Genomic DNA, 24,650 nt, shown 5'->3' with positions numbered 1-24,650 from the left:
AAGAATCTGGGTGTCATCATAGACAATACGATGAAATCTTCTGCCCAATGTGTGACAAATAGGATGCTAGGAATTATTAAAAAGGGATGGTTAACAAGACTAAGAATGTTATAATGTCCCTGTATCGCTCCATGGTGCGACCTCATCTGGAGTATTGCATTCAATTCTGCTATCCTTATCTCAAGAAAGATATAGAGGCGCTGGAAAAGGTTCAAAGAAGAGCGACCAAGATGGTAAAGGGGGTGGAACTCCTCTCGTATGAGGAAAGACTAAACGGTTAGGGCTCTTCAGCTTGGAAAAGAGAAGGCTGAGGGGAGATATGATTGAAGTCTACAAAATCCTGAGTGGAGTAGAACGGGTACAAGTGGATTGATTTTTCACTCCGTCAAACATGACAAAGACTAGGGTACATTCGATGAAGTTACAGTTACCAATTGGAGGAAATTTTTTTTCACTCAGAGAATAGTTAAGCTCTGGAACATGTTGCCAGAGAATGTGGTAAGAATGAATAGCATAGCTGGTTTTAAGAGAGGTTTGGACAAGTGCCTGGAGGAAAAGTCCAGGCACTGTTATTGAGACACAGGGGAAGTCACTGCTTGCCCTGGATCGGTAGCATGGAATATTGCTACATCTTGGGTTTTGGCCAGGTACTAGTGACCTGGTTGATGAATAACAACAAATGATAAACAAAATAGATTACAACAGCAGTTCTTAAAACAATATCTTTTACAATAATAATAATAATAATAAAAAACAATATACTTATAGGGCTCCTTTTACAAAGCAGCACTAGTGGTTTTATTGTGTAAACTGGATTAGCGCGTGCTATAATGTGCACTAGCTGAAAATCTACCGCCTGCTCAAAAGAAGGTGGTAGCGGCTAACGCACGTGGCAGTTTAGCGTTTGCTAATCTGCGCATTAATGCCTTAGGGCGGCTTTGTAAAAGGAGCCCATATTGTTGGTTCTAAAGCCAACCTGTATTAACACATGAAACTAACAGCATAGATGCACATTGCCATTTAGAGAAATAAGAATAATATTCATTTTAAATGTGATATGTCGCTATATTTTATGAGAGGTTACCAAATAACTTTTGGACTATAATGTATTTTAAATAGACAACTATCTTTAGATAGATTTTTCCTCAAAAAAGCATTTTGTTAAAAAAATCTGATTTAATTTTTTTTTTTAAAATAATTGATTTTTAACCACCCTGGTTAACTCATAGTATAGAACAGTGGTTCCCAACCCTATCCTGGAGGACCCCCCAGGCCAGTTGGGTTTTCAGGATAGCCCTAATGAATATGCATGGAGCAGATTTGCATGCCTGGCACCTCCATTATATGCAGATCTCTCTCACGCATATTCATGAGGGCTAACCTGAAAACCCGACTGGCCTGGTGGTTCTTCAGGACAGGGTTGGGAACCACTGGTACAGAACACTCTTACATGAATTTACCCTTTCTCAGAAACCAGTATAACTGTGAGCATATACTCTGTGTTCATGCATGGCTCTGTGTTCATGCATGGATGTTTATAAAGTATTTGTGTATGCTACAATTCTGCCCAAATTATGTATCCAGAAACACCTCTGCTTCTATTGCATAAAAATCTACAGTATCATTTAGTCTGCCTGTATTGTACAATTGTATATCCCTGCACAGTTTTAGAATTGCCCTTTATCAGGTGTGAAATATACTTTGTCCCCTGGATTCTATATATGGCGCTCAAAATTGTGTGCATAAATTTGGGCCCAATTTGCATGTACATTTTAATTGAGTTACAAGCCAATTAGAATTTACGTGTGCATCGTGCTATTCTACAAAGATGCACACGTAAATTTTTGGGTTTTAAGAATTTCCCCAATGAATATGCATGAAATCTATTTGCATAAAATTGAGGCACATTTCAGGCACATTTGGAAATTACCCCAATTAAATTATACATTTATGATATTGTTGAGGGGTTGTTGGGTAAGATTTGCCTCTGCGGATGATACCAAAATCTGTAATAGAGTAGACACGCCGGATGGCAGTTTGGCACTTTGTCCAGGTTTTGAAAAGCAGATCACGTTGAGAGGGGCTTCCGTGCACGCACAGATTCCCTCCTGACTGAGACGAGCAGACTAAGGGGGGGGGGGGGCGGAGGAGGCTAGGGCGAGGCTGGGCGTGGCATGGACGTAATGGGGTGGAGATGGGTGGAACTGGGCAGCCCTGGGGGTGGGTCTATGAGTTCAGATTTTGCATATGTAAATGTATATACACATATACACTGTATATATAGTACACTGTATACTGTATTTACACACATTTGTAGATAGACATAGATAGGAACAAAATGAGAAAAATCCTTTAGCATATCAAACCCTGTATTTAAAAGATAAAATAAGAAAGGAGGATGTTTTTCTTGCTTTGCTGTCTTCAAATAACTATAAAAAATACAGAAACTTCCATCTTAATGAAAGGTTTTTAATCTTATGTTTAATGGGTTTCAATGAGGTTTCAAGGAAAAGTAGAAGTAGGACCTGAAGCCCCAGGCGCTCCATTGGATTCACCAGGGTAGCAGCTATCTGTGAATCTTTAATGAACTTATTTAATGTATTGATGAACATATAAATACTTGAAAAGTGACCTTTCTAATGCATATGGGTAGAGAAGACTGTCCCACAGCAGGGACGATTGCTGACTTCTTTGTCGGGGATTTTTTTCTCGGTATGTGGCCTCTTTACCCTCCTCCCTTTTCTCTTTTATGGCCACAGCATTTGAGGATTTGAGGAGATTACTCGGGATGGACTTCATATTGTACTACCAGCTAAAATTGGCAGAATGTCAAGTCAGTACAATCCTTGTGCATTCTTGCAAACAATTTATTTTTCTCTTTTAAACTGTCTATGGGTATGTCAAGAAATGCAAAACTTAATTGAGGAGGGTTTTTTTTTCCTACTTAGATTTCATCTCCTGCTCACTGTTGCTGTATTTGTAAGGTGAAATAAGGCTAATTAATCATGACAACAGGAGAGAGTTTTTCATGCAATAAATAAGCCAATGTCTCATCTACCTGCAGGTTAACTTTTTTTTTTTCCATTCCAGTTGATTCTGAGACCTAACCAGTAACCATACCACTGTGCTCTAAAACTCCTAATATTATCAGAGAAATTATTTGCCATGCTTGGAAATCACTGATCCGATTCATCCACAGCTTACCTAATCTTTTTTTCTTGGATTGTCCGCCAACCATATGGTAATTATTTAGGCCCCGTTTTATGAAGCAGCGTAAGGCTTTTTTTTTTTTATCGCTGGCCGCAATGGTATTAGCTCTGACGATCATAGGAATTCTGAGCACTGGAGCTAATACTTCCATGGCTGGCAATAAAAAAAGCCTAATACAGCTTCATAAAGGGGTGAGGGTTGGGGGTGGGGGGGGTAGCAATCCCCCATCATATGAAAGCAGCTCATGGTTAGCTAGTGACTGGAGCCAGGCTCAATACTGGAGATGCCTGCTTTGGAGGGAGTTTTGTTACTCTTTCCCGACATTTGCTATCAAAGTGAAAATTAAGTTTTTTAAAAAGACTTTTTGGTTACTTTAAATTAAATGATTGCCGTCTAAATATTTCTAGTAGAATGCAGTCAAGAACTGTAGCATTAAGATTTATCTGTGTACAGGAAAAAAACCCATATTTTTTAAAGCACAATACAATATTTCTATTTGTCCTTTCCTTTTGGTCTGCTTCCTCCTCATTTTTTATCTTGTTGTCCTCTTTCCATGTTAGTTTTACTAAAACATTTGTTTCGTGCAGACAGGACACAATGGAATAAATCACACTTAGCTGGAGGTTATTAGCCTGAGTGCCCCTGTTTAATGAATAGTGATATGAATGATACTGTTGCCTTTAATTCTGTTTTCTAACAAAACTCTTCCTCTTTTTGGCAGGTGTCATATAAGAAGGATGTGCAGGACAACCACAGATACACAGATGTGTTTGACAGACCTGACATAAAAACGGCAACACAAACAACCAAGAACATCAGCAATGTAATATTCCTCAAATTTGTAATCTTTTAAACTCCAGATAAGAAATCCTGGCTTATGTAATTTCAGACAGAAGGACTAATGCAGATAAATTAGAGTAGATGGAAATGTGTGGTTTGTGTGATGTCTGCACAACTCCTTGAGTTAGGCACCAGCAAACATCTGGATAGTAAGGAGGTTATTAGCTATTCCACCCTGATGCAGAGAACTGCTGCTCAAGGCTTTCAAGGCGAGCACAATGCGAGGATGTGAATGCCAGGTCAGAGGAGATGCAGAAAGTTTAGCTCATTCGACAACAGTTGCATCAGAGCAGAAGAATTAATAACTCTCACTCCTGACCCCAGAAGGGACCCTCCTTCCAAAGATGCCCCACTGTTCTTCCAGCGTTCAAACCTGTCCCCCTGATCAAGTTTCAAGTTTATTAAAAATTTAATAAAACGCTAATTGTAAATTCTAAGCGTTTTACAGTAAAAATTTAAAAAGGGGTCCAGTTAACAAACTATTAAATAACATAACTTTACTTACATGAAACAATAGGATAGTGGGGAGAAATACAATTTAAAAGAAAGAAAGAACAATTAAGGACAACAACATGGGGAAAGGGAAAAATCGATTTTAGTATAGAAAATAAGCTAGGAAAGTCCCTTAGATCAATTAACAGTCGTATATGTCTTTAAATAAGAAGCTTTTGAGGCCACCCTTGAATTTATCTAAATTCTGTTCGGACCTTAAATATAATGCTAATGAATTCCATATTGTTGGAGAAATCGTTGTGAAAGAAGAAGCCCTGACACCCCCTAAAAAAAACTTTGGTAATCTAGTGGATCCTAACCTTTCTGTGATCCCCCTAACATCCTCCCCAAAATCCTTGGTAATCTAGTGGACTCTGACTATCCTGCAGCCCCCCTCCCCCCACTCGCCCTTCTAGATCTGTCCCCCTTGTGTAACGTTAACAAGAGGCAGGAACATTGTTTCTGAGCCACCATAATATGCACAGCCCTTATTTGGCAGACTGAATCTATGCAGTGCATCCCAGAATGTACTATGCAGGGACAGGTGCCACCATTTTGAGAGATGGCAGCATAGAGGTAGGAGCAGGTGGAGGGGGCTGAGGAACAACTAGATCAGTGGTACTCAACCCAGTCTTTGAAGCACACACAGCCAGTCAGAGATTTGCATGCTTGAGAGAGATTTGCACGCATCCCCTTTTTGGAATGCAAATCTCTCTTATTCATTGTGAATATCATGAACATAAGAACATAAGAAGTTGCCTCCGCTGAGTCAGACCAGAGGTCCATCGCGCCCAGCGGTCCACTCCCGCGGCGGCCCATCAGGCCCACTGCTTGAGCAGTGGCCCTTGATTTTTCTCTAACCTATCTCTACTCCTGTCCCTATATCCTAACCTCAGTCCTTATCTGTACCCTTCAATTCCCCTGTCTTCCAGGAACCTATCCAAACCTTCTTTGAAGCCCTGTAGCATGTTCTGGCCTATCACAGCCTCTGGAAGTGCGTTCCACGTATCCACCACCCTCTGGGTGAAGAAGTGCTTCCTAGCGTTTGTTCTAAACCTGTCCCCTTTCAATTTCTCCGAGTGCCCCCTTGTACTTGTGTTTCCCCATAATCTGAAAAATCTGTCCCTGTCTACTTTTTCTATGCCCTTCAGGATCTTGAAAGTTTCTATCATGTCTCCTCTAAGTCTCCGCTTCTCAAGGGAGAATAGCACCAGCTTTTTTAGCCTGTCAGTATATGAGAAGTTTTCCATACCTTTTATCAGTTTAGTCACTCTTCTCTGGACTCCCTATAGTACTGCCATGTCTTTCTTGAGGTACGGTGACCAATACTGGACACAGTACTCCAGATGTGGGCGCACCATTGCGCGATAAAGTGGCAGGATGACTTCCTTCGTCCTGGCCGTGATGCCCTTCTTAATGATTCCAAGCATTCTGTTTGCTTTCCTTGAGGCAGTGGCGCACTGTGCCGATGCCTTCAGTGTTGTGTCCACCATTACCCCCAGGTCTCTTTCAAGGTTACTCACCCCTAGCAGTGATCACCCCTTTTGGTAGCATGAAAACATGATTAACGCTGTGTGTGCCACGGAAAAGCAGTGTGCTAGACTACCGGAGATTTTTGGAGGAATGGAGGGCCAGTAGATGACCCAAGGATTTTTGTGGTATGCCGGGGGAGAGGAGCAGGGGTCATCTCTGGGAGGTGGGTCCCTTCATGCATGGGGGTTCCTTTCTGGGGATGTGGAGGTGGGGGGGATGAAGGTACACAAGAGTACCAGGCATTTCTTTTTTAGAGTTTGGGAGAGGATTGAGGTGACTTGATGTACTGGGCTTTTTAAAATGTCTCTCTTCTTATCAGTATGTGAGTGGTGACTCATGCATTGACAGGAAGCGAATAATTTTTTTTGCTCTTTAGTGGCAAATAGCCACATACTACTGATGTGGTGTATACTAACAGTGCCTACTTCTTAAAACGATGGTAAGTCACTGCATTGAGGAGCAAAAATTGTGCATTCAAGCATCAGTGTGCGGCTCTAACACAGGCTTTCTATATTAGTCCCAGTGGGCTGTACAGTTGTTGAGCATGCTAAACTAGATGAGCTAATTATTGTAAATGTTGCTTTCCTGTATGGCATCAATACTTTTTCATTCTTTTATCAAATGTAAGGTATGGCACATAGTTTATTGAGCTCCATAGACTGTCCTTCCTAACAAGCATAAGATTGGTGTACAATAAAATCTTCACAGAAGTCTTAAGAGAAAAAGAATGCCATGCAGTAATAGGAAAGAAAAGACAAATGATGTATAGGGTATTTGTTATTGTCTGCTTGTTAGGTCTGCATGGCATCTTATATACTTTGCTGAAAAGGAATGCTGGTAGCAGCAGTTGTATGCCAGCCTACCTGTTAAATGGATTTAAATAAGAGCCTAAGAATAGCCATACTGGGTCAAACCAGTGGTCCATCTATCCCAGAATCCTGTTTCCAACAGTTGTCAATCCAGGTCACGAGTACCTGGCAGAAGCCCAAATGCCCAAACATATTCAATGTTTCTCAATCCTAAGGCAAGTAGCGGCTTCCCCCCATGTGCTTTTCAATAGCAGACTATAGACTTTTCTTCCAGGAACTTGCCCAAACCTTTTTTAAACCCAGTTATGCTAACTGCTGTTAGCACATCCTCTGGCAACGAGTTCTAGAGCATAACTATTCATTGAGTGAAAAAATATTTCCTCCTATTTGATTTCAAGGTATTACCATGTAACTTCATTGAGTGTCCCATAGTCTTTGTAATTTTTGAAAAGGTTAAATATCAAATTCACTTTTACCTTTTCTACACTACTCAGGATTTTGGGAACCTCAATCATATTTCCCCTTAGCCTTCTCTTTTCCAAGTTGAAGAGCCCTGACCTCTTTAGCTCACTAGACTAGTTCCATCCCTTTAATCATTTTGGTTGTTCTTCTTTGAACCTTTTCTATGTCCTATACCACAATTCCAAAGATGGTCAAAGTTGTGTACAATCTAAAAAAACAGAAAAGAAAGGAACCCCATTAGTTTAGACAGACTCAAACAATCAAGACACACACACACAACCACAGAATCTAAAAATCCTTAAAATCTTATCATGTCCTGTCTGTGTTCTCTTGAAAACAAAAACAAAATCTGTGGATACAGATTTAACAAAAACAAAACAGATTTTTTTTCCCCGTGTCATTCTCTACTATGAATGGGGTGTAGGTGTATGTGAAGAAAGTTGAGGAGGCTGTTGAGGAGGGGTGTTATAGGATATCCTATATTCTCATGTACTCTCTCCATTCCCATGATCTCTTGTACACTCATTTAGACCCAGCCTTACCTCTTCCACACTTCCTCATTTGCTCTTTCAGCCAGTTTCTTCCCTAACACTTCACACTCTTAATTCTCATCCTCTACCCATCATCTCTCTACCTTTCACTAATGCACCTTTAGTTCTCTCCCCACTCATTTCCAATTACTCATCCCCAATGCACTTCCTCCCCTTCTCCAGATCAGTCATCTGCTGTAGAGAAAGGAAGAGAGCTCCTGGTGAGAATAGTATACATGAAAATAAAAAACAAAAAAACGGACCTAATTCATTGAGGGGCTGTTAATTAATTTAAGTGCTTTATTTAATTGATAAAAATGGTATGATGAATTTGTTTATAAAAAGTGAAGCGAATGGCACAAAGTACGTGTGTGACTACTATAAATATATGAAAAAACAACTCAATAATTTCCTATAACCCCATTTGTTTATAGAAAATAGTATACATGGCAGAGAATCCCATGCTCTACCGAAGGACTGAGGTCACCCCTTTCCTTTCAACTCCCTACTACTCTACCACCTTCATCAAGGTGCCTGCACATACCACATGGGCAAACTCTCAAGTGTGTCCTATCACAAGCTTTGAGAGCGTTCTAGTACTGGTACGCTAATAGAAGAAGAAATGCAGTGAGGCAGTGAAGGGGTGAGCTGCCATTGCAGTGAAGTTAATGAGCCATGTGCTTTATTCTGGAGGGGGCTAATGATGCAAGGTGGAGGGGACTTCATCTAAATTATCTTTCTATTTGGAAATACCCATTTTGCAGGATTTCAACTAATAAGTGGAGACTTCAAGATGGCATCAGGCTAGGTTGCACGCTTTGGTGCCTTCTGCCATCTGTTTTACTTTTTTGTTTAATTTTGTTTGCTTTTCACTTTCTTTTAATTAGACTACTTTTATTTTGTTGTTTTGATTTGTTTTATCCATTTTTTGGTCTGAACCGCATGTATAGGGGCTTTAATTGGTGATTACTTCGCTGGTCCTCCCTATCTGACCGTTAACGGCTGAATTCTCCAACTGCCTACCTGTTTACTAAGGAGGTTGATGTTTGTCACTCTTTCTCTGCAATGGCTGCAATTTGCTGTTCTATTCCAGCTGGTTTCCCTTCTGTTGATGTCGTTGTGCAGTGACGGAGTTTGTATCGGCGGTGGCCCATGTTTGAGAGTCTGATGCTGCGGTTGAGGAAAATCGGCCTCTTGCAGGGGCTTGTGTTGGTATCAAGGTCTTGGGATCCTACTGTGCCACTTTGTCTCCACAACAGCAGCCACTTCTTCTGCTTTGGGAGCCCGAATATGAAGAGCCATTTTACAAACTTCGGTGGAGGAGCAACGCTCAAACATTTCCATGCTCTTATTCAGCGGCAGGAGGGAGGAAACCAGTGGCGTGACTGTCTGGTGCATTGATCGATTGATGCTGGCATCGGAGGATTTCCTGTGCCCTGCCTTCTCCCCCCTCTCCTTGGCGGAATTGCACTCCTGTCTTAGCTTTGGAAAGAGCCTGTCTTAGGATGCAACGGGATCCAGAAGTCAGTCTCATCCTTTTCTGCACTGATCAGAGATGGACTGACCATCACTGGATTGACCTGATTTCATCTAGGATATGACTGGAATTCATTTATTTATTATATTGTTTAATTAATTTAATTTCTTAATCTTTTAAATTTATAATTAACTAGTATTTTTATTTTTAATGTAATCTTTGTTTTCATCCTCATTGAATGCTTGTTAGGATATAAGTATCTTATCTCTATCTTTCCTATCTTCAATGGAGTTCCTTTCACTAATCAATTGCAGGAGCGGAATATCAAATTTTAAATAAACATAAGCATAAACTTCTGTGTGTGTGTTCTGAAATTTTCTTGGAGTCAACTAAGAAGAGTCTTGGAGCATCTTCCTCCTCCATCTACCATTTTCCATCTATTTTTATCATATCTGGTTTTGTACCCTCTGGGGGCCACACAAATATACCCTCTATATAAAATCTCTCTCTGGCTATATATAAATATATTTAATACTGGTGTTCTGCTTCTTTATAACTCCAGAGTCTTCTACCACCAGACCCTGGACTGTAGCTTCTTTTTACTCTGTACCAGCTTCCACACTATAGATCAGTGGTCCCCAACCCTGTCTTGGAGGACCACTAATCAGTCGGGTTTTCGGGATAGCCCTAATGAATATGTATGGGGCAGATCTGCACTCCTATCATCTTTATTACTTGCAAATCTCTTCCATGCATATTCGTTAGGGCTCTCCTGAAAACCTGACTAGCTGGTGGTAGTCTCCAGGACAGGGTTGGGAACCTCTGGTATAGATAACACAAGCCAGATTTTTAGAGGCACAAAATCCTGAGAAATGAATGAGGAAGAAAGGGGGAAGCACATAATTTTTGCTGAGTGATTAATAGCTGTTACCAACAGGCTTTGCATTGTCAGCGCCACAGTCTGAAATTTACAAAAGGTTGTAATGTTTTGGGTTCTATTTTTCTCCTTAGGCAGAGTACAGAAAACAAAGAAGGGACATGAATAAGGAACCAGCTGTCCTGGGAAGACCAGATTTTGAGCAAGCTAAAGAGGCATCAAGACTTTCCAGTCAGGTAGGGTGGCGTGCATTGCTCTACAGTGACTTCATTTAGATATCTTGTTTCTGGAAACAGAGTATATAATTTACTTCCTAGATGCTATCATTATGGGCATAAATTTGCAGGATAGTGTTTCCTTAGCTATTTTAGGTTCAGATGTGGTAAATGGAAAAACAAAAGAAGAAGGAAATGAGAATATAAGCACTGAGTAACAGCAGGCTGCAGTAATTGTGTTCTAGGCTACAGATTTAGGAAATAAAGTTGAGCACTGTGAAAGCTATTATGGGATTATGACATGCTCTTCACTTCCTCGGTAAGGGATGATAATATCCTACAATAAATAGAAGTTTTAATCTCAGAATTAAAGAAAGAAATCTGGCACTGTTCTAATAATTCATTTATTTCTGGAGGTGATAAATGACATGGATATTTTAGGAAAATTTGATTATTAATATAATTGAGGTGCCTATATCATGACTAGGGGAGATGCACAGAATAGAAGCAGTCACACTAAAGATGGCACAACTCTCCAATACTTTACCCAACCTCCAAAATATCCAGCGTTCCCCTCAGTAGAATTACAAATTGTTAAACATACTCTCATATATTTCAAATGTAACAAAATGTGGCCTCAGGTATACGTCCTCCACCCTTAATAGAATTCTATATCAGTGGGAATACCGGTGTTTTCATTCCTCATTGGCTCACATTCTTTTTTTTTTGCAATTATTTAAATAATTTTTTTTTAACTTTTTAACTTTTTTATCCACCGTGCTCTTTTTAGAAGTTTCCTTGAGATTATTCTATTTAAAAATGTTCAAATAAGTTGTATACTTAGCTTATCATGCTACTGGGTTACATGATCCGACATGTTTCGCAACAATTTGCTTTATCAAGGATCCCCCTGTAAAATATTAAAAAAGAGTTTTCAATGCTTTATATCATACTAAACAAACTCAACCCAAACTCCTAATACCTTCCACCTTATCACACTAACCCCCGTCAATGCTTACCAGAGCCATTGTATCTACCATCTTACTCAAAGTTTTTTGCAAGATGGGGGCGGCTCACTTAAGAGTTCCTTTTATAGTACTTCCTCCAGTGACTAACGCCTCTCCCCCATAGAGGAACTAGATCAATGTGGCCCATTCGACCTCAGAATTTAGGACGTTTGGAGCCACCGTACCCAATCGGTGAATCCAACCCTGCTCTTTAAAGTTTAAAACTTGCTCCTTATTACCTTCCATCCCCCCTCCACTGATTCAATCATACGCCATTTCATATCGTCAACTGTGTGCTGCTTATGTGTCCAATGGTGTACCAATGGTGCTTGCTCATTCTGGGTAATTATATGAGATTTATGCTCATTCAATCTGGTTTTCACTGTCCTACTGGTGCGTCCTATATATATCAGTAAACAAGGGCAAACAATTGCATATATTTCCCCTGTAGTATTACAGTTGGTGTTACTTTTTGCCTTGATGGTATATCCCTTATTGGGAACTACCCAAGTGCTACCCTCTATAGTTTGAGTGCACCATTGACATCGGCCACAGCCGGTGTGTAGGTAAGTATCTTCCCCCCCTATTACTACTCTTATTGGGATGTAGCCTTTGACTATCGTCTTACCCCTGGTGTAAGCTACCATTGGAAATTGTTTCAAAGGGGGGTATAGATCCAGGACATGCCAGTACTTCCTCATGATCTGAATAAATTGTCCTGCTGTTGGAGAATATGGGATAACACAAACTAGACTATCCTGAGCATTCTTCTCCTCCCCTTCTCTTTCATGTAATAAGAGTTCATGCTGTGCAAAGTGTGCTCTCAAAAATGCCAATCTAATGGACTTCTTAGGGTAACCTCGTTGTCATAAATGCTTCACCAGTGACCTGGCTTGGATTTATATTCGTCAAGGGTGGAACACAATCTGCGTATTCTTAAAACTTGACTGACTGGCAGGTTGAACTTCAATTTATAGGGGTGAAAACTGTCAAAATCTAAAAAGGTGTTCCTCGTTACTGGTTTTCTATAAAGCATGGTGGAAAAACCTCCCTCACCCAAGTATATGGACAGATCCAAAAATTCAATACATTCACGACTTGAGGCCATAGTAAACTGGACCTGTCTATCTCTAGCATTAAGATATTCAACAAATTCCAACACCTCATGATGGGTACCTTGCCACAAAAAGAATATGTCATCCAAAAATCTGCTCCATAATAATACCTTTTTATAGTGCAGTGTATACATGCTGTTCCTCATATTTAGCCATAAAGAAGGTGGCCACCGAAGGTGCCAAAGTGGCCCCCATGGCCATCCCCTGGACTTGTTTATAAAAGTCCCCTTGATATTGAGTTTCTCATGAAGTTGGCCGAATTGGTCATTTGTGAAAATTATTTTCAATATCAAGGGGACTTTTATAAATAGAGTAAAAAAAAGTGGTAGTGCTCAGTATAAGGATGACACAGGTTATAAAAATATGTAGAAAAATTTTATTAATAATGTAAATCATACAGCAAAAGAATATCTAGACTTAGTAGAATGATATGGAGCAGAATCCCACACGGTCCATGCTTCGGCGAACAATGCCTTCCTCAGGATTTTGTGTGTGTTCACTGCATTATGTAAATGAAATATCTACCATCTTACTCAAAGTTTTTTGCAAGATGGGGGTGGCTCACTTAAGAGTTCCTTTTATAGTACTTCCTCCAGTGACTAACGCCCCTCCCCCATAGAGGAACTAGATCAATGTGGCCCATTCAACCTCAGAATTTAGGCCGTTTGGAGCCACTGTACCCAATCGGTGAATCCAACCCAAATCGGGTAAACTTATAACAGTGATGAACAATTTAGCCACTGTTATGTTTTGTAATCTTTCCGTTAAACCATTCCTTATTTTTATCTCCATATACTATAGTTCATCTGTTTTCGCTATGAACTTTTGCAGATGGATGATCTTTCACATAATGAGGAAACCAGAATTAAACGCAAAGACCAGACAAATGCCACATGATAAAACAAGTATAAGAAGTCTAATGGTTAGTGTAGCGGCCTATGGTCCTAGGAACTGGGTTAAATTCCCACTGCAGCTCCTTGTGATCCTGGACAAATCACTTAACCCTTTATTGCCCCAGGTACAAAAGCATTTTGTCAGCCCAATAGGGACAAAGAAAGTACCTCCATACAGTAGCATTATAGAAATGATTATTACTAAGCCGCGATAGAGATTTCTACCGTGGCTTGGAGTGCTAAATGCTCCGAGGCTGCTCCAGGGCTTATAGGATTCTTGAGTATCGTAGCAGCATCGGCGCATTTAGCGCGCCGAGCCACGGTAGAAACTTCTACCGCGGCTTAGTAAAAGAGGGCCTTAAATTATTGCTAACAAGACCAACATGAAACTGGTAACTTCTTTGGCCTCTATTGGGGGCACGATTTTTACCTTGAGGTTTGGTTCTTCAAACCGTACCAAGTTGTTGAAAGAACTGCAACGGACCAGTTCTGCGATGTAGTAAAAAACTGAGTGAAGCCAGCAGAGCTCAGGCACTCAGGCAGTGGTGTGGCGAGGGAGAGAGGCGCCCCTCCCCCACCCCCTTGGCCCCACCCACTCCCCTTTCGCTTCCTCCCCACCCTCTCTTGCCACGTGCGTGTGCGGACCCTTTTCCTACCTCCCCTACTTATTTAACATTTGTGGCGCGAGCAGCAACCCCCAATCTGCTGCTCATGCCAGTGTTGGCTCCTCGTCTGATGTTACTTCCTAGGTGCGGGTTCAGGGAGTGAAGTCAGAAGAAGAGCCAATGCTGGAACGAGCAGCAGGTTGGCGTTGCTGCTCGCACTGCTAACGTTGAAGAGGTACTGGTGAAGGGAAAGGGGCGGAGAGGAGGATGGGCACTGGCGTCCTCACCAAAACTATGCCACTGCACTCAGGTTACCTGTTCACCTCCAGGGAGAGAAGGGACGTGAATGTACTACTGTGGTGATCGCGAGGAGCAGCAAAGCGGTCCTGAAAGATCCACGTGGCAGAGATTTCCTTCCAGCTCTTATTCAGCAAGGGATCTTAGCTCTGGTAAATCAACTAGGGTGGTAGGTTATACAGAGGACAACTGTAGAACACATTTCCTACATGCAAAGCACATTTTAGTTGTGGAAATATCTGTTGTGAAATTGTGTGGAAGTACCTGCACATATAAGTATATATACATAGTAAATGATGGCAGATAAAGACCCAAATGGTCCACCAGACTGCCCAAGCATACACTCTCTATAATTTAATGATTTAATTTAAATTTATCTTTTTCTTAGATATTTCTGGGCCAGAAACCCAAAGCTCTGCCCGGTACTATGCATAGGTTCCATCTACTGGAGTCTCTATCCAAGCTCACTCCAGCCCATCTAAATCATCCCATATCATACTCAACTGAATGGCTATATACGGGGCACAGACTGTGCAAATCTGCCCAGTACTGACCTTAGTTCTTCAATATATGCCGTTATTTTCCGATTCGAGATCCTCTGTGTTCATCCCATGCTTTTTTGAACTCTGTCACCATTTTCCTCTCCACCACCTCCCTCGGAAGCACATTCCAGGCATCAACATTCCTCTCCGTAAAGAAGAATTTTCTTACATTACTCTTGAGTTTACCACCCCTCAACATCAGATTATGCCCTCTGGTTTTACCATTTTCCTTTCTCTGGAAAAGATTTTGCTCTATGTTAATACAGCATGTATACTTTTAAGTGGACTATACTGTATATCAGTGTTCCTAGGGGTAGTGTGTAGGTACACATGTACTTTTTAAAATATGCATACAAAGCAAGACAACAGCAATGACCATCAGACACTGAGCTGAAACAGCACAAGGAGCACAAGGAGTTCTACTTTAAAAACTTTCTACCCCTACTCAATAACAATCTCCTTTCACCCACACAAACACATGAAAAAGGTCATCACTTAGATGTGGTAGCTGAAAAGGAGGTCACATGAAACTTAAAAAAAAATAACAAGTCCCTTACTAGCTAAAGACCAAAGTCTAGAGGTGCTTTGGTCAGCAGAGTCTGTTTCTTATCTAAAGCTGCTTGCAAATACAGCTATGAAAACAATTGAATTCACTTCACAACAAGATAAGAACACATCTTCTCAAACATAAAATGGCCTTGCAGTATTTCAGCAAGAGAAGGCAAACAGTGTCTGGATTTACAGCTTCAAACATAGCCTAAGGAAAATTACACGTGTCCCTTCAGTAGCTATGGCCACAAAAAAAATTTTAGTCCCTGCCATCTCTCTACCTGATGGCACCTGGTGTCACGATATCTGGTCTGACCATTTTACTTATTACTTCAAGTTAATCTGGACTCATTTAAAATCTAAAACACGTCCAAGAATAAAAAAAGAACATCACACAAGAGGTTATATTAATCCAGAAGAATATTGGTCACAATATGAACTATAAGTGGAGATAGGAGAAGGAGTCGATTTCTGCGATCACTGGATGAAAACTAGCACATCCATTTTAGATAAAATTGCCCATAAACAAAATAGCAAAAGCTGCACAAATAAATATAACAAATGGTTTGACACAGAACTTTAAAAATGAAACAACTAGTAAGACGACTGGAGAGAATGTGGAAAAAAACAGGAGAATTGTCAGACTGTAACAACTGGAGATCTAACATAAAAATCTACAAACAACTGATAAAAGACAAACGTAAAGCATTCTACTCTTCTAAAATCAACTTATCTAGCACTAGTTCAAAAGGAATCAATACAAAAGAGCTGTTCAACTTGGTTACGAATTTATTTGACACCACACACCCGTGCAAAATATTAAACTACCTTCAGAAAATGATTTTACACAGCATTTCGATTCAAAAATTAAAAACCTAAGAAACAACTGTTCGACAAATAACACTAATGATCAATAAATAGCTAACATACAAGGAAATGAAATACCAGCAGACATGATTTGGAGTTCCTTTCAAGATTTAGAATGGAATAATTATATCAAACTATATAACAAATACTCTAAATCATACTGCGTTCTGGACTCATGTCCCCTGGAAATTATGAAAGTGGCTCCATTAGAATTTAAACTATCTTTGCTGCATTACTTAGCCCATAACATAAAAAATGGAAAGTTCCTCACTAATAACGATCACATAATAATAACCCCAATTCCAAAAAATAGTAAAGAATCATCAGCACTGGTAACCAACTATAGACCAGTAGCATCCATTCCATTTATTGTAAAAATCATGGAAGGATTGGTACCTACCCAATTGATGGAATATCTTGATCAGTTCTCTCTCATACATGAAACTCAATCTGGTTTTAGACCTTTGTTCAGTACTGAGACAGTAATTGCGGCTATTTTAGATAATTTGTGTCTCTTGTTCAGCAAGGGCCTTAATGCCCTGATCATGCAATTTGATATGAGCTCTGCCTTTGACCTAGTGGACCATGGGAAAATGCTACAATGTCTAGATGCAATTGGTATTAGGGAAGAGGTGTTGGACTGGTTTCGAGGCTTCCTTATGTCCCGTTTCAATTAAGATCTCTCCGATACCTGGAGCAATCCATCTGGCATACCGTAAGGGTCACCACTATCCCCATTGCTTTTCAATATCTACATGTCCTCACTAAGTGTGCAATTGGCCCAGCTGGGAATAAAATTATTTAGTTACGCAGATGACTTTACGATCATCATTCCATTTGCTAACTTTCTCTCAGAAGTTATTCCCAAGGCATCAGAAGCACTAAATTTGATGGAGCAATGGATGACTGAATTCAAACTGAAACTTAATTCAGAAAAAACAAAATTTTTTATAGGTTCGCCACACCCGCTTGACACCAAAACACCACTATGCATCAATAAACTTAGTTATCCTATTCAGACTACTATGAAGGTATTAGATGTAACACTAACCATGAAACACCAGGTAAACTCCTTAATCAGAAAGGGTTTTTTCACTCTCTGGAAACTTCGATCCATTAGAGCATATTTTGATATGTCAGCATTTAGAATCCTAGTACAATCCCTCGTACTGAGTCAACTTGATTACTGTAACATTGCCTATTTAGCAATTTTCCAAAAGAATATGCAACGATTACAATTAATGAAAAATGCAGCGGTCAAACTGAATTTTGGGCTGAAGAAGTTTGATCATGTAACACCTTACTACCGACAGCTGCACTGGCTACCGATGGAGGCACACGTAAAGTTTAAGTTCGCCTGTTTCTGCTTTAAAGTACTATACGGTCTAGCCCCTAAATAAATAACTGACCTTTTCTCCTTCTCAGCCAACAGACATAAGAGAAGCTCACATTTGAACTTCGTTTCCCCTCCAGTTAGAGGATGTAAACTCAAAAGACACCATCAACACCTTTTCTCACATCAGGCAGTATTATGGGGTAAAGATCTAGGACAATTGCTTATGCCTATTACTTATGGGGAATTCAGGAAACGCCTAAAAAGATATCTGTTCCTGAAGTACCTAGGCAGCTGACCCGTACAACTCTTTCTCTTCAATAACTGTTCCCTTGAGCTGTTAATCACTATCTTTCACCTCTGTTAAGTTCAATCCATTTGTACCATCTTTTAATCTTTGTAAACCGCATAGAACTTCATGGTCCTGCGGTATATAAACTGTTATCGTTATTATTATTATTATTACTGTGTGATCTATAGTTTATTCAAATGACCCAATATAGTTTGGCTTTTGTATTTTGGCTTGTGTTGCCTATATCAAGGGTAATTTTCAGTGCAAATACAAGACTTCCTTCTTAAACTACAGAGTATTACCATCACCACTAAGAATATTGGCGTCCTCTCATAAAGAACACGCTGGACGTTGCAACTGTGTTAAAGCGGGTGTAACTTTGCGTGAGAGCATTTGTGCACTATTAGCGACATCTACAATACTTGCAGGTTATATAAATAGGTGGAATCTTTCATTGCGCCTTCTTTTTTTACATGGATATGTGATGGTGTAGTTTTATAAAAATCCTTTTCTGCATGTAAATTAGATTTTACATGTGAAAATTTTTTTTTTTTTTTTTTAAATTACCTCCCTTCCCACACAAAGTTTTATGATATTTCAGGTTTGCAGAGATAAATGGCTGCATATACTGTCAGTCTTCTGGGTAAAGTTCGAGAGTTCTGAACAGCTACTTAAATATTATTCTTGAGTAGAGCTGATTGTGCAAATCGAATTAAACTTTGAGCTGACTCGGGTCAGGATATGTTTACTCACCTTAACTAAAAAATGCACAGAGAACGCAAGATTCAACCTAAGGTTAAACAGAAATACATAAAGGAAAAAAAAGCAATTATTTATATGCAAGCATTTATTTGATTTTTTTTTTTTTTTTTAATTAATATACTGCAAGCATTAAGTTTAACCTCCTACTTTTTGTTCTATTGTAGTAGCAGATGGAAGCAACAACTAATTTATGCATAATTCTTTTGCAAATGCCATTTGGACTGGCTTGACAGTTGTTTAAAAATCACATTAGAAATCTGTCATCTCGGCTCTGTTGTAGTAAAACTGACTAGTGAGTCTTCTTATCAGGAGATTTGTAGGAATGTAATAGCTACAATATAAATAGCAGTATAAAATTGGAAATGGATTCTGGGGTATAGCATGTGGTACTTTTTAGCTTAAATATGAAACGCATCCTTACCCTCTGAAAAAGCAGCATCAGCAATGGACTGTCAAGAGAATCTATGCTACTCTCAGGTCAGCAACTTCTATCAGTTAATATTTCCAGAGAGGTTTGTTTTGTGCATACTTTTGCAGTAGTGAATCCGGATGTAGAGCATGATGTCAGTTTCTCACATTTATTGCTGGTGCTTGACTTAAACATTTGCACCATTTTAATGAAAACTTTCTTTTAAGAGACGAAAAGGTCTGATGCACATAAGCAACTATCAAAAGTGCATGCTGAGATTTTTTTTTCTCCTTTCTCCATCAGTCTTGTTGCCCTTGGAGGTATTTTTTTTTTTTTTTTAATAATTTCACTTAATCAGGCTTCTAGAATCTAAAATAATTCATCCTTCTGCACATTTTCCTGGTCTCCAGTTGGACATCTTAATACTTTATGACCTCTCCCTGTAACTAGTACAGAATAGGTTCTCAGGACCGAGACTTCTGTTTAGTAAAGGTGATTTCAATCTGGATGCTAAAATTCACCAAAACTATATTTAACACACATGTATTTAATAAATTGCACAAAATATTTTAAAATTGTTGCTAGGTTATGAATATCACATTTTGATAAGGATCTGCACACTAAGAAGGCAGCTCATTCATCAGCTTATACAAGGGATCTGTATTGTGCCTTCTGCATTGTGTAGTATACAACAATATTTGAATATTAGTTGTGTGCTACTAGTTTGTTTGTAGAGATATTTCTGTCTTGTAAATGAATTTGTTAGAAAATTTGAGAAAACAATATGTGGTGGTGTCTCTATCTTTTAAAGAGAAATGAGGGAAGATGAAGGGCCCAAAGGTGTTTGGTACAGGAGTTAGAGCTATAGCCTCAGTACCCTGAGGTTGCTGGTTCAAATCCCACACTCCTCCTGGGCAAGTCATTTAATCCCCCATTGCCCCAGGTATATTAGATAGAATGTGAGCCCACCGGGACAGATAGGGAAAAATACTTGAGTACCTGAATGTAAACTGCTTAGGCTATAAGTGGTATATAAATGCTTAAATTTGTTCCAATATCTTCATTACTTGTAAATATAGTTTACTGTAATTTCTTATTAAATTTTGTTTAATTGATGTGAACCGCCTAGAACTCCCAGGGTATGGCGGTATACAAAAATAAAGTTGTTATTATTATTAAATAAATAAATCTTTTACAGAGTTGTTTCCTATACATCTCTTACATCTGGAAACTCCAATTCTTGAAGTTAGTTGATCTCTATGCACTCATATTAAAGAGTTATAACATTGGTTTGACAGAGATGTTAAATTTTATTTTATTTTTTAAATATCTTTATTCACTTTAAAGCTAAAAATAAGTGCAACATATTATACAGACATTTTACACTTTAACAGCACTTAGGGCTTTAAAGCACGGAATAGTGCGCGCTACATTATCCCGTGCGCTAGACCTTAATGCCAGCATTGAGCTGGCGTTAGTTCTAGAAGCGTAGCACGCGGTAATTTCCTGCGTGCGCTAAAAACACTAGCTTACCTTAGTAAGAGGAACCCTTAAATTCAATCAAATTATATTTCATAACAGATACATGTATCCTCCCTCCCTTTCTATATACCCAACAATTGCGCTCAACCCTAATTAAATCAAAAGTATTTCCCCAAACCCCTCCCACCCACCCTGGACGTGCATGTTCAAAGGGCAAAATCCATTATCACTCCTTACAGAATTTTGCCAATGGCTCCCAAACATCCTTAAATTTCCTATAATGTCCCTGCTGTATAGCAATCATGCGTTCCATTTTAAAAATGTGGCATAAAGATTCCCACCAGAAATTATAATTTAACCGGTCCCAGTTTTTCTAGTTCTTCAAAATAAGTTGTATGGTAACTCCCATCATAATAAAGAGGTTTATTATTATGGGAAGATATTGGGCTTTTAGCCCTCATTAACGTGCCAAATAGCATGGTATCATATGTCAATTTCACTGGATTTTACAATATTACTATTACCCTTGAGCTATTTAATTTGATAAGAAATTAAAAAACTTTCCTTATACTTGAGGAATTCATTAAATTAATAAGTTGCTTAAAGAAATATATTTTATTAGGTTAACCATTAAATGCTCTATATATTACCCCAAATCAATCTAAAATCCCCCCTTCCAATAAGATACATCAAAAAAATCTGAAACCTGAATTTCTAAAGCATATATCCAGAAATATATATGTTAAAATTAAATTTATCTGTACAATAAATAAAATTCCTTAAAGTGATTATGCTACTACCCTAAAGCAATTTAATTTAAATATAATGTTCCATCCAAAATGTGCCTATTGTATAGATACCAGTCTGTCTTCATTCCTGTACACATCTTCCATTTGTTCCCCACGACTCTTCTAGAAGCTGAAAATAATTTTGTTGAACCGAACCCAGAGAATTTTTCAGCCTCGATGCAGAAAGCAAAACATCAAAGCTGCTGACTGAATGAGGTGTTCCCACAGAAAAATTGCTGGGGGTGGAGTAATCAGTGAACACATTAATCACCAGCATATAGAAATCGCAGCAGAAATTCACAACTCACTAACCAGATACCTCCTTTCCTGTCAGATCTCTCTTTGGAGATCTCTCTTTGAAGAAAAAGTCAGAACACCGAAGAGGTGGAGCATGCAGGCAGAAAATTAGGATTCTCCAGTCAGGACTGAGGGTGAAACCTAGTGGAGGAGTTTACAAAGATTTCAAAGCGGCAGAGTACAGGGCAGTAGTATAGTGACCTTCAAATCTATACACCTAGATTAAAGGCTTGACCAGATGTGATACTGACCTGATCCTGCTGGTGCTGAAGTAGCAAACCTTCTGCCTGAACCTGGTTACCACAGCCACCCTCTTCCTCTTCAGGCTCCGACAGCCACTCCCACCGATCTCGGGGTCCCCCCGAACTGCAAAACAATTTCTAAGATGGATAACTGCTCTTCTCACCGCATATTTAAGTCCTTCCTTTTTTTCATCATAAATCCTACCTCTGCACTTCCTTTAAGGCGCCGTCTACCTCCTTACTGGCCTAACAGTGATCCTCTAAACATGCTGGAAGGCCGCGTTGTCAACTCCTCCCACTACCTTCACCATCACTGATTTCTTCTGACATATTATTCATGTATCCTCAGCGTGTTTCCCATGAGGCCTCCATTAACATAGTGGACAGGAACTCTCTGTTTAATAGCCTGTCATTCGCTGAAAGTGTAAGAGAGATTGAATTTTCTCCAATCACGAGGCACCGCTGCCAGTTGATCTGTGTTGTCTTTCATCACTTATCTAATATTTCTCAGCTCCTCAATTAGATCTATCATGTCCAGAGCGTCCACAGGCAGGGGAGTCTTGGAAGGAGTGGGCAGATCTTCCTTTAATCTTTTAGCCTTCCCACCTGTTTCATGCTTGGTTTGCTTATTAGAAGCCATTATTAGATAAAATTTCAGACTTTCTGCTTCTAAGGAAATAAATGTTAAGCTGAAAATCACCAAAAGTATGCTTGGGGATGGGAGCTTCATAGCTACACAGCCATTTCTGTTGTCTCCAAGTTCTGGAATCTCGAGATGTTAAATTTTAGCTTTTAATAGATAACATGATGGAGAAGAGCCTAAAACACTTTTTAATACATGTCTCTAAAAGCTAATATACATATAATGTTCCATCATTTACCTGTAGACAATTACTAGGTTTTAAAAAAAAAAAAATCATTTTATGTTGTATTGCACTCATTGGGGTACTACTATTATTTCTATAGTGCTGCCAGATGTATGCAGCACTGTACATTAAACACACAAGAGACAGTCCCTGCTCGAAAGAGCTTGAAATCTAATTATGACAGAAACACAGGACAAAAAGGGTGAATCTTTACACGCTGCTCGGGTAGGGAATTACAAAAGGAATGATGAAGCAGATAATGTAGGGGACTATAGAGAGAATAACAAACAGAAAGTAATGGTAAATATTGAAGAACTAAGGCCAGTACTGGGCAGACTTGCATGGTCTGTGTCCGTATATGGCCGTTTGATTGAGGATGGGCTGGGAAGGGCTTCAATGACTGGGATGGTTTAGATGGGCTGGAGTGAGCTTTGACAGAGACTTCAGTAGATGGAACCTAAGCACAGAACCGGGCAGAGCTTTGAGTTATGGCCCAGAAATAGCTAAGAAGAAGGAAAATTTAAATTAAAATCAGTAATTTAAAGAGAGGGTAAGTTTGGGCAGACTGGATAGACCATTCGGGTCTTTATAATAATAATAATAATAATAATAACTTTATTCTTCTATACCACCACAATCTTGCGACTTCTAGACGGTTTACAATCAAGAGTGCTGGACATTCAGCGAAATACAATAAGTAGATATTCAGAGGAAATACAGAGATCAGAGACCTCAGGAGGCAATAGTATAGAAATATAATTTGCTGAGCGAAAATGTAATATGTACATTTTAGTAGGTAATGTCCGACAGGACCTGTTGGGGATAAATAGCAACGTAAAGTTACGATAAGATGAAGATAACAGATTATATTTATAACAGTGCTGTAAGTTCAGGTGGAATAGGGAGGGGGGAGGGAGAGGGAGAGCGGGTCAATTGTTTAGGTATTTCTGGAACAGGTATGTTTTTAGGCGTTTCCTGAATTCCCCGTATGTAGTTGGCGAAAGCAGTTGGTTTAGGTCTTTGCCCCATAGGACTGCTTGGTGAGAGAGAAGGTGTTCGTGGTGTTTTTTTATTTTGCAGCCTCTAACTGGAGGGGAAATCTGCTGTCATCTACTATGTTACTGTGTTACTATGCTACTACTATGTTAGATATGTGTGCTTTATAAGTTGGTTGAGTTAAGACTTAAATGAAGCTTCAAAAGAGCGGGTTTTCAGCATGGATTTGAATTCTGTCAAGAGACGAAGCCCGATCTACTGAGTCAGCATTGTGCACAGCAAGGTAAAAGGGACGGAGTCGAAAGTTGACAGCAGAAGAGAAGGGTATCGACAAGAGAAACTTACTTAATGAATGGAGATCCTGGGGCAGAATAGAGGGAGAGATAATAGAGGAGAGATATTAAGGAGCTGCAGAGTGATTACACATGTAGATCAATAAGAGGAGTTTGAACTATATGCAGAACAGGGCAGAGGGGCAGTGAAATAACTTGAGGAGAGGGGTAACATGTGCATAATGACGCTGGTGGAAAACGAGGCGTGCAACAAAATTCTGAATGAATTGAAGGGAGAGAGATGGCTTAGTGGAAGACTTGTGAGACGGAAGTTGCAATAGTCCAGGCAAGAGGTGATGAGAGTATGGATAAGGGTTTTAGCAGTGTGTTCAGAAAGGAAAGGATGGATTTTAACAATGTTGTAGAGAAAGAAACAACATATTTTGGTGGTCTGTTGGGTATGTGAAGAGAAGGAAAGAGATGAGTCAAAGATGACCCCAAGGGGGAGGAAGTGATGTCACTAGTATTGATGGCAGCCTGATCCTCGAGCTCTGTCTTCAGCCATGATAAATCCCTATTTCCCAGGCTGTC

At 39.5% G+C, this 24,650-nt stretch overlaps 1 protein-coding gene across 8 annotated transcripts in view; it reads left to right on the top strand.

Moving 5' to 3' along the window:
• The window catches only part of NEBL (nebulette), a 513,560-nt gene that overhangs the window by 329,927 nt on the left and 158,983 nt on the right, over positions 1-24,650 (top strand). For 5 of the 8 annotated variants that reach the window (XM_033931315.1, XM_033931316.1, XM_033931318.1 and 2 more), the window contains exons 6-7: positions 3,932-4,033; positions 10,365-10,466. The exons of the other annotated variants lie outside the window; for them this stretch is intronic. In XM_033931315.1, the coding sequence (XP_033787206.1) occupies positions 3,932-4,033; positions 10,365-10,466 (204 nt within the window). The remainder of the gene's footprint in view (positions 1-3,931; positions 4,034-10,364; positions 10,467-24,650) is intronic. 8 annotated transcript variants of the gene reach the window in all.

This window comes from Geotrypetes seraphini, chromosome 2 (assembly GCF_902459505.1).
Source record: "Geotrypetes seraphini chromosome 2, aGeoSer1.1, whole genome shotgun sequence".
Classification (NCBI taxonomy): domain Eukaryota; kingdom Metazoa; phylum Chordata; class Amphibia; order Gymnophiona; family Dermophiidae; genus Geotrypetes; species Geotrypetes seraphini.
The sequence above is the reverse complement of the archived record's forward strand: the minus strand, read 5'-3'. Positions and strand labels throughout refer to the sequence as shown.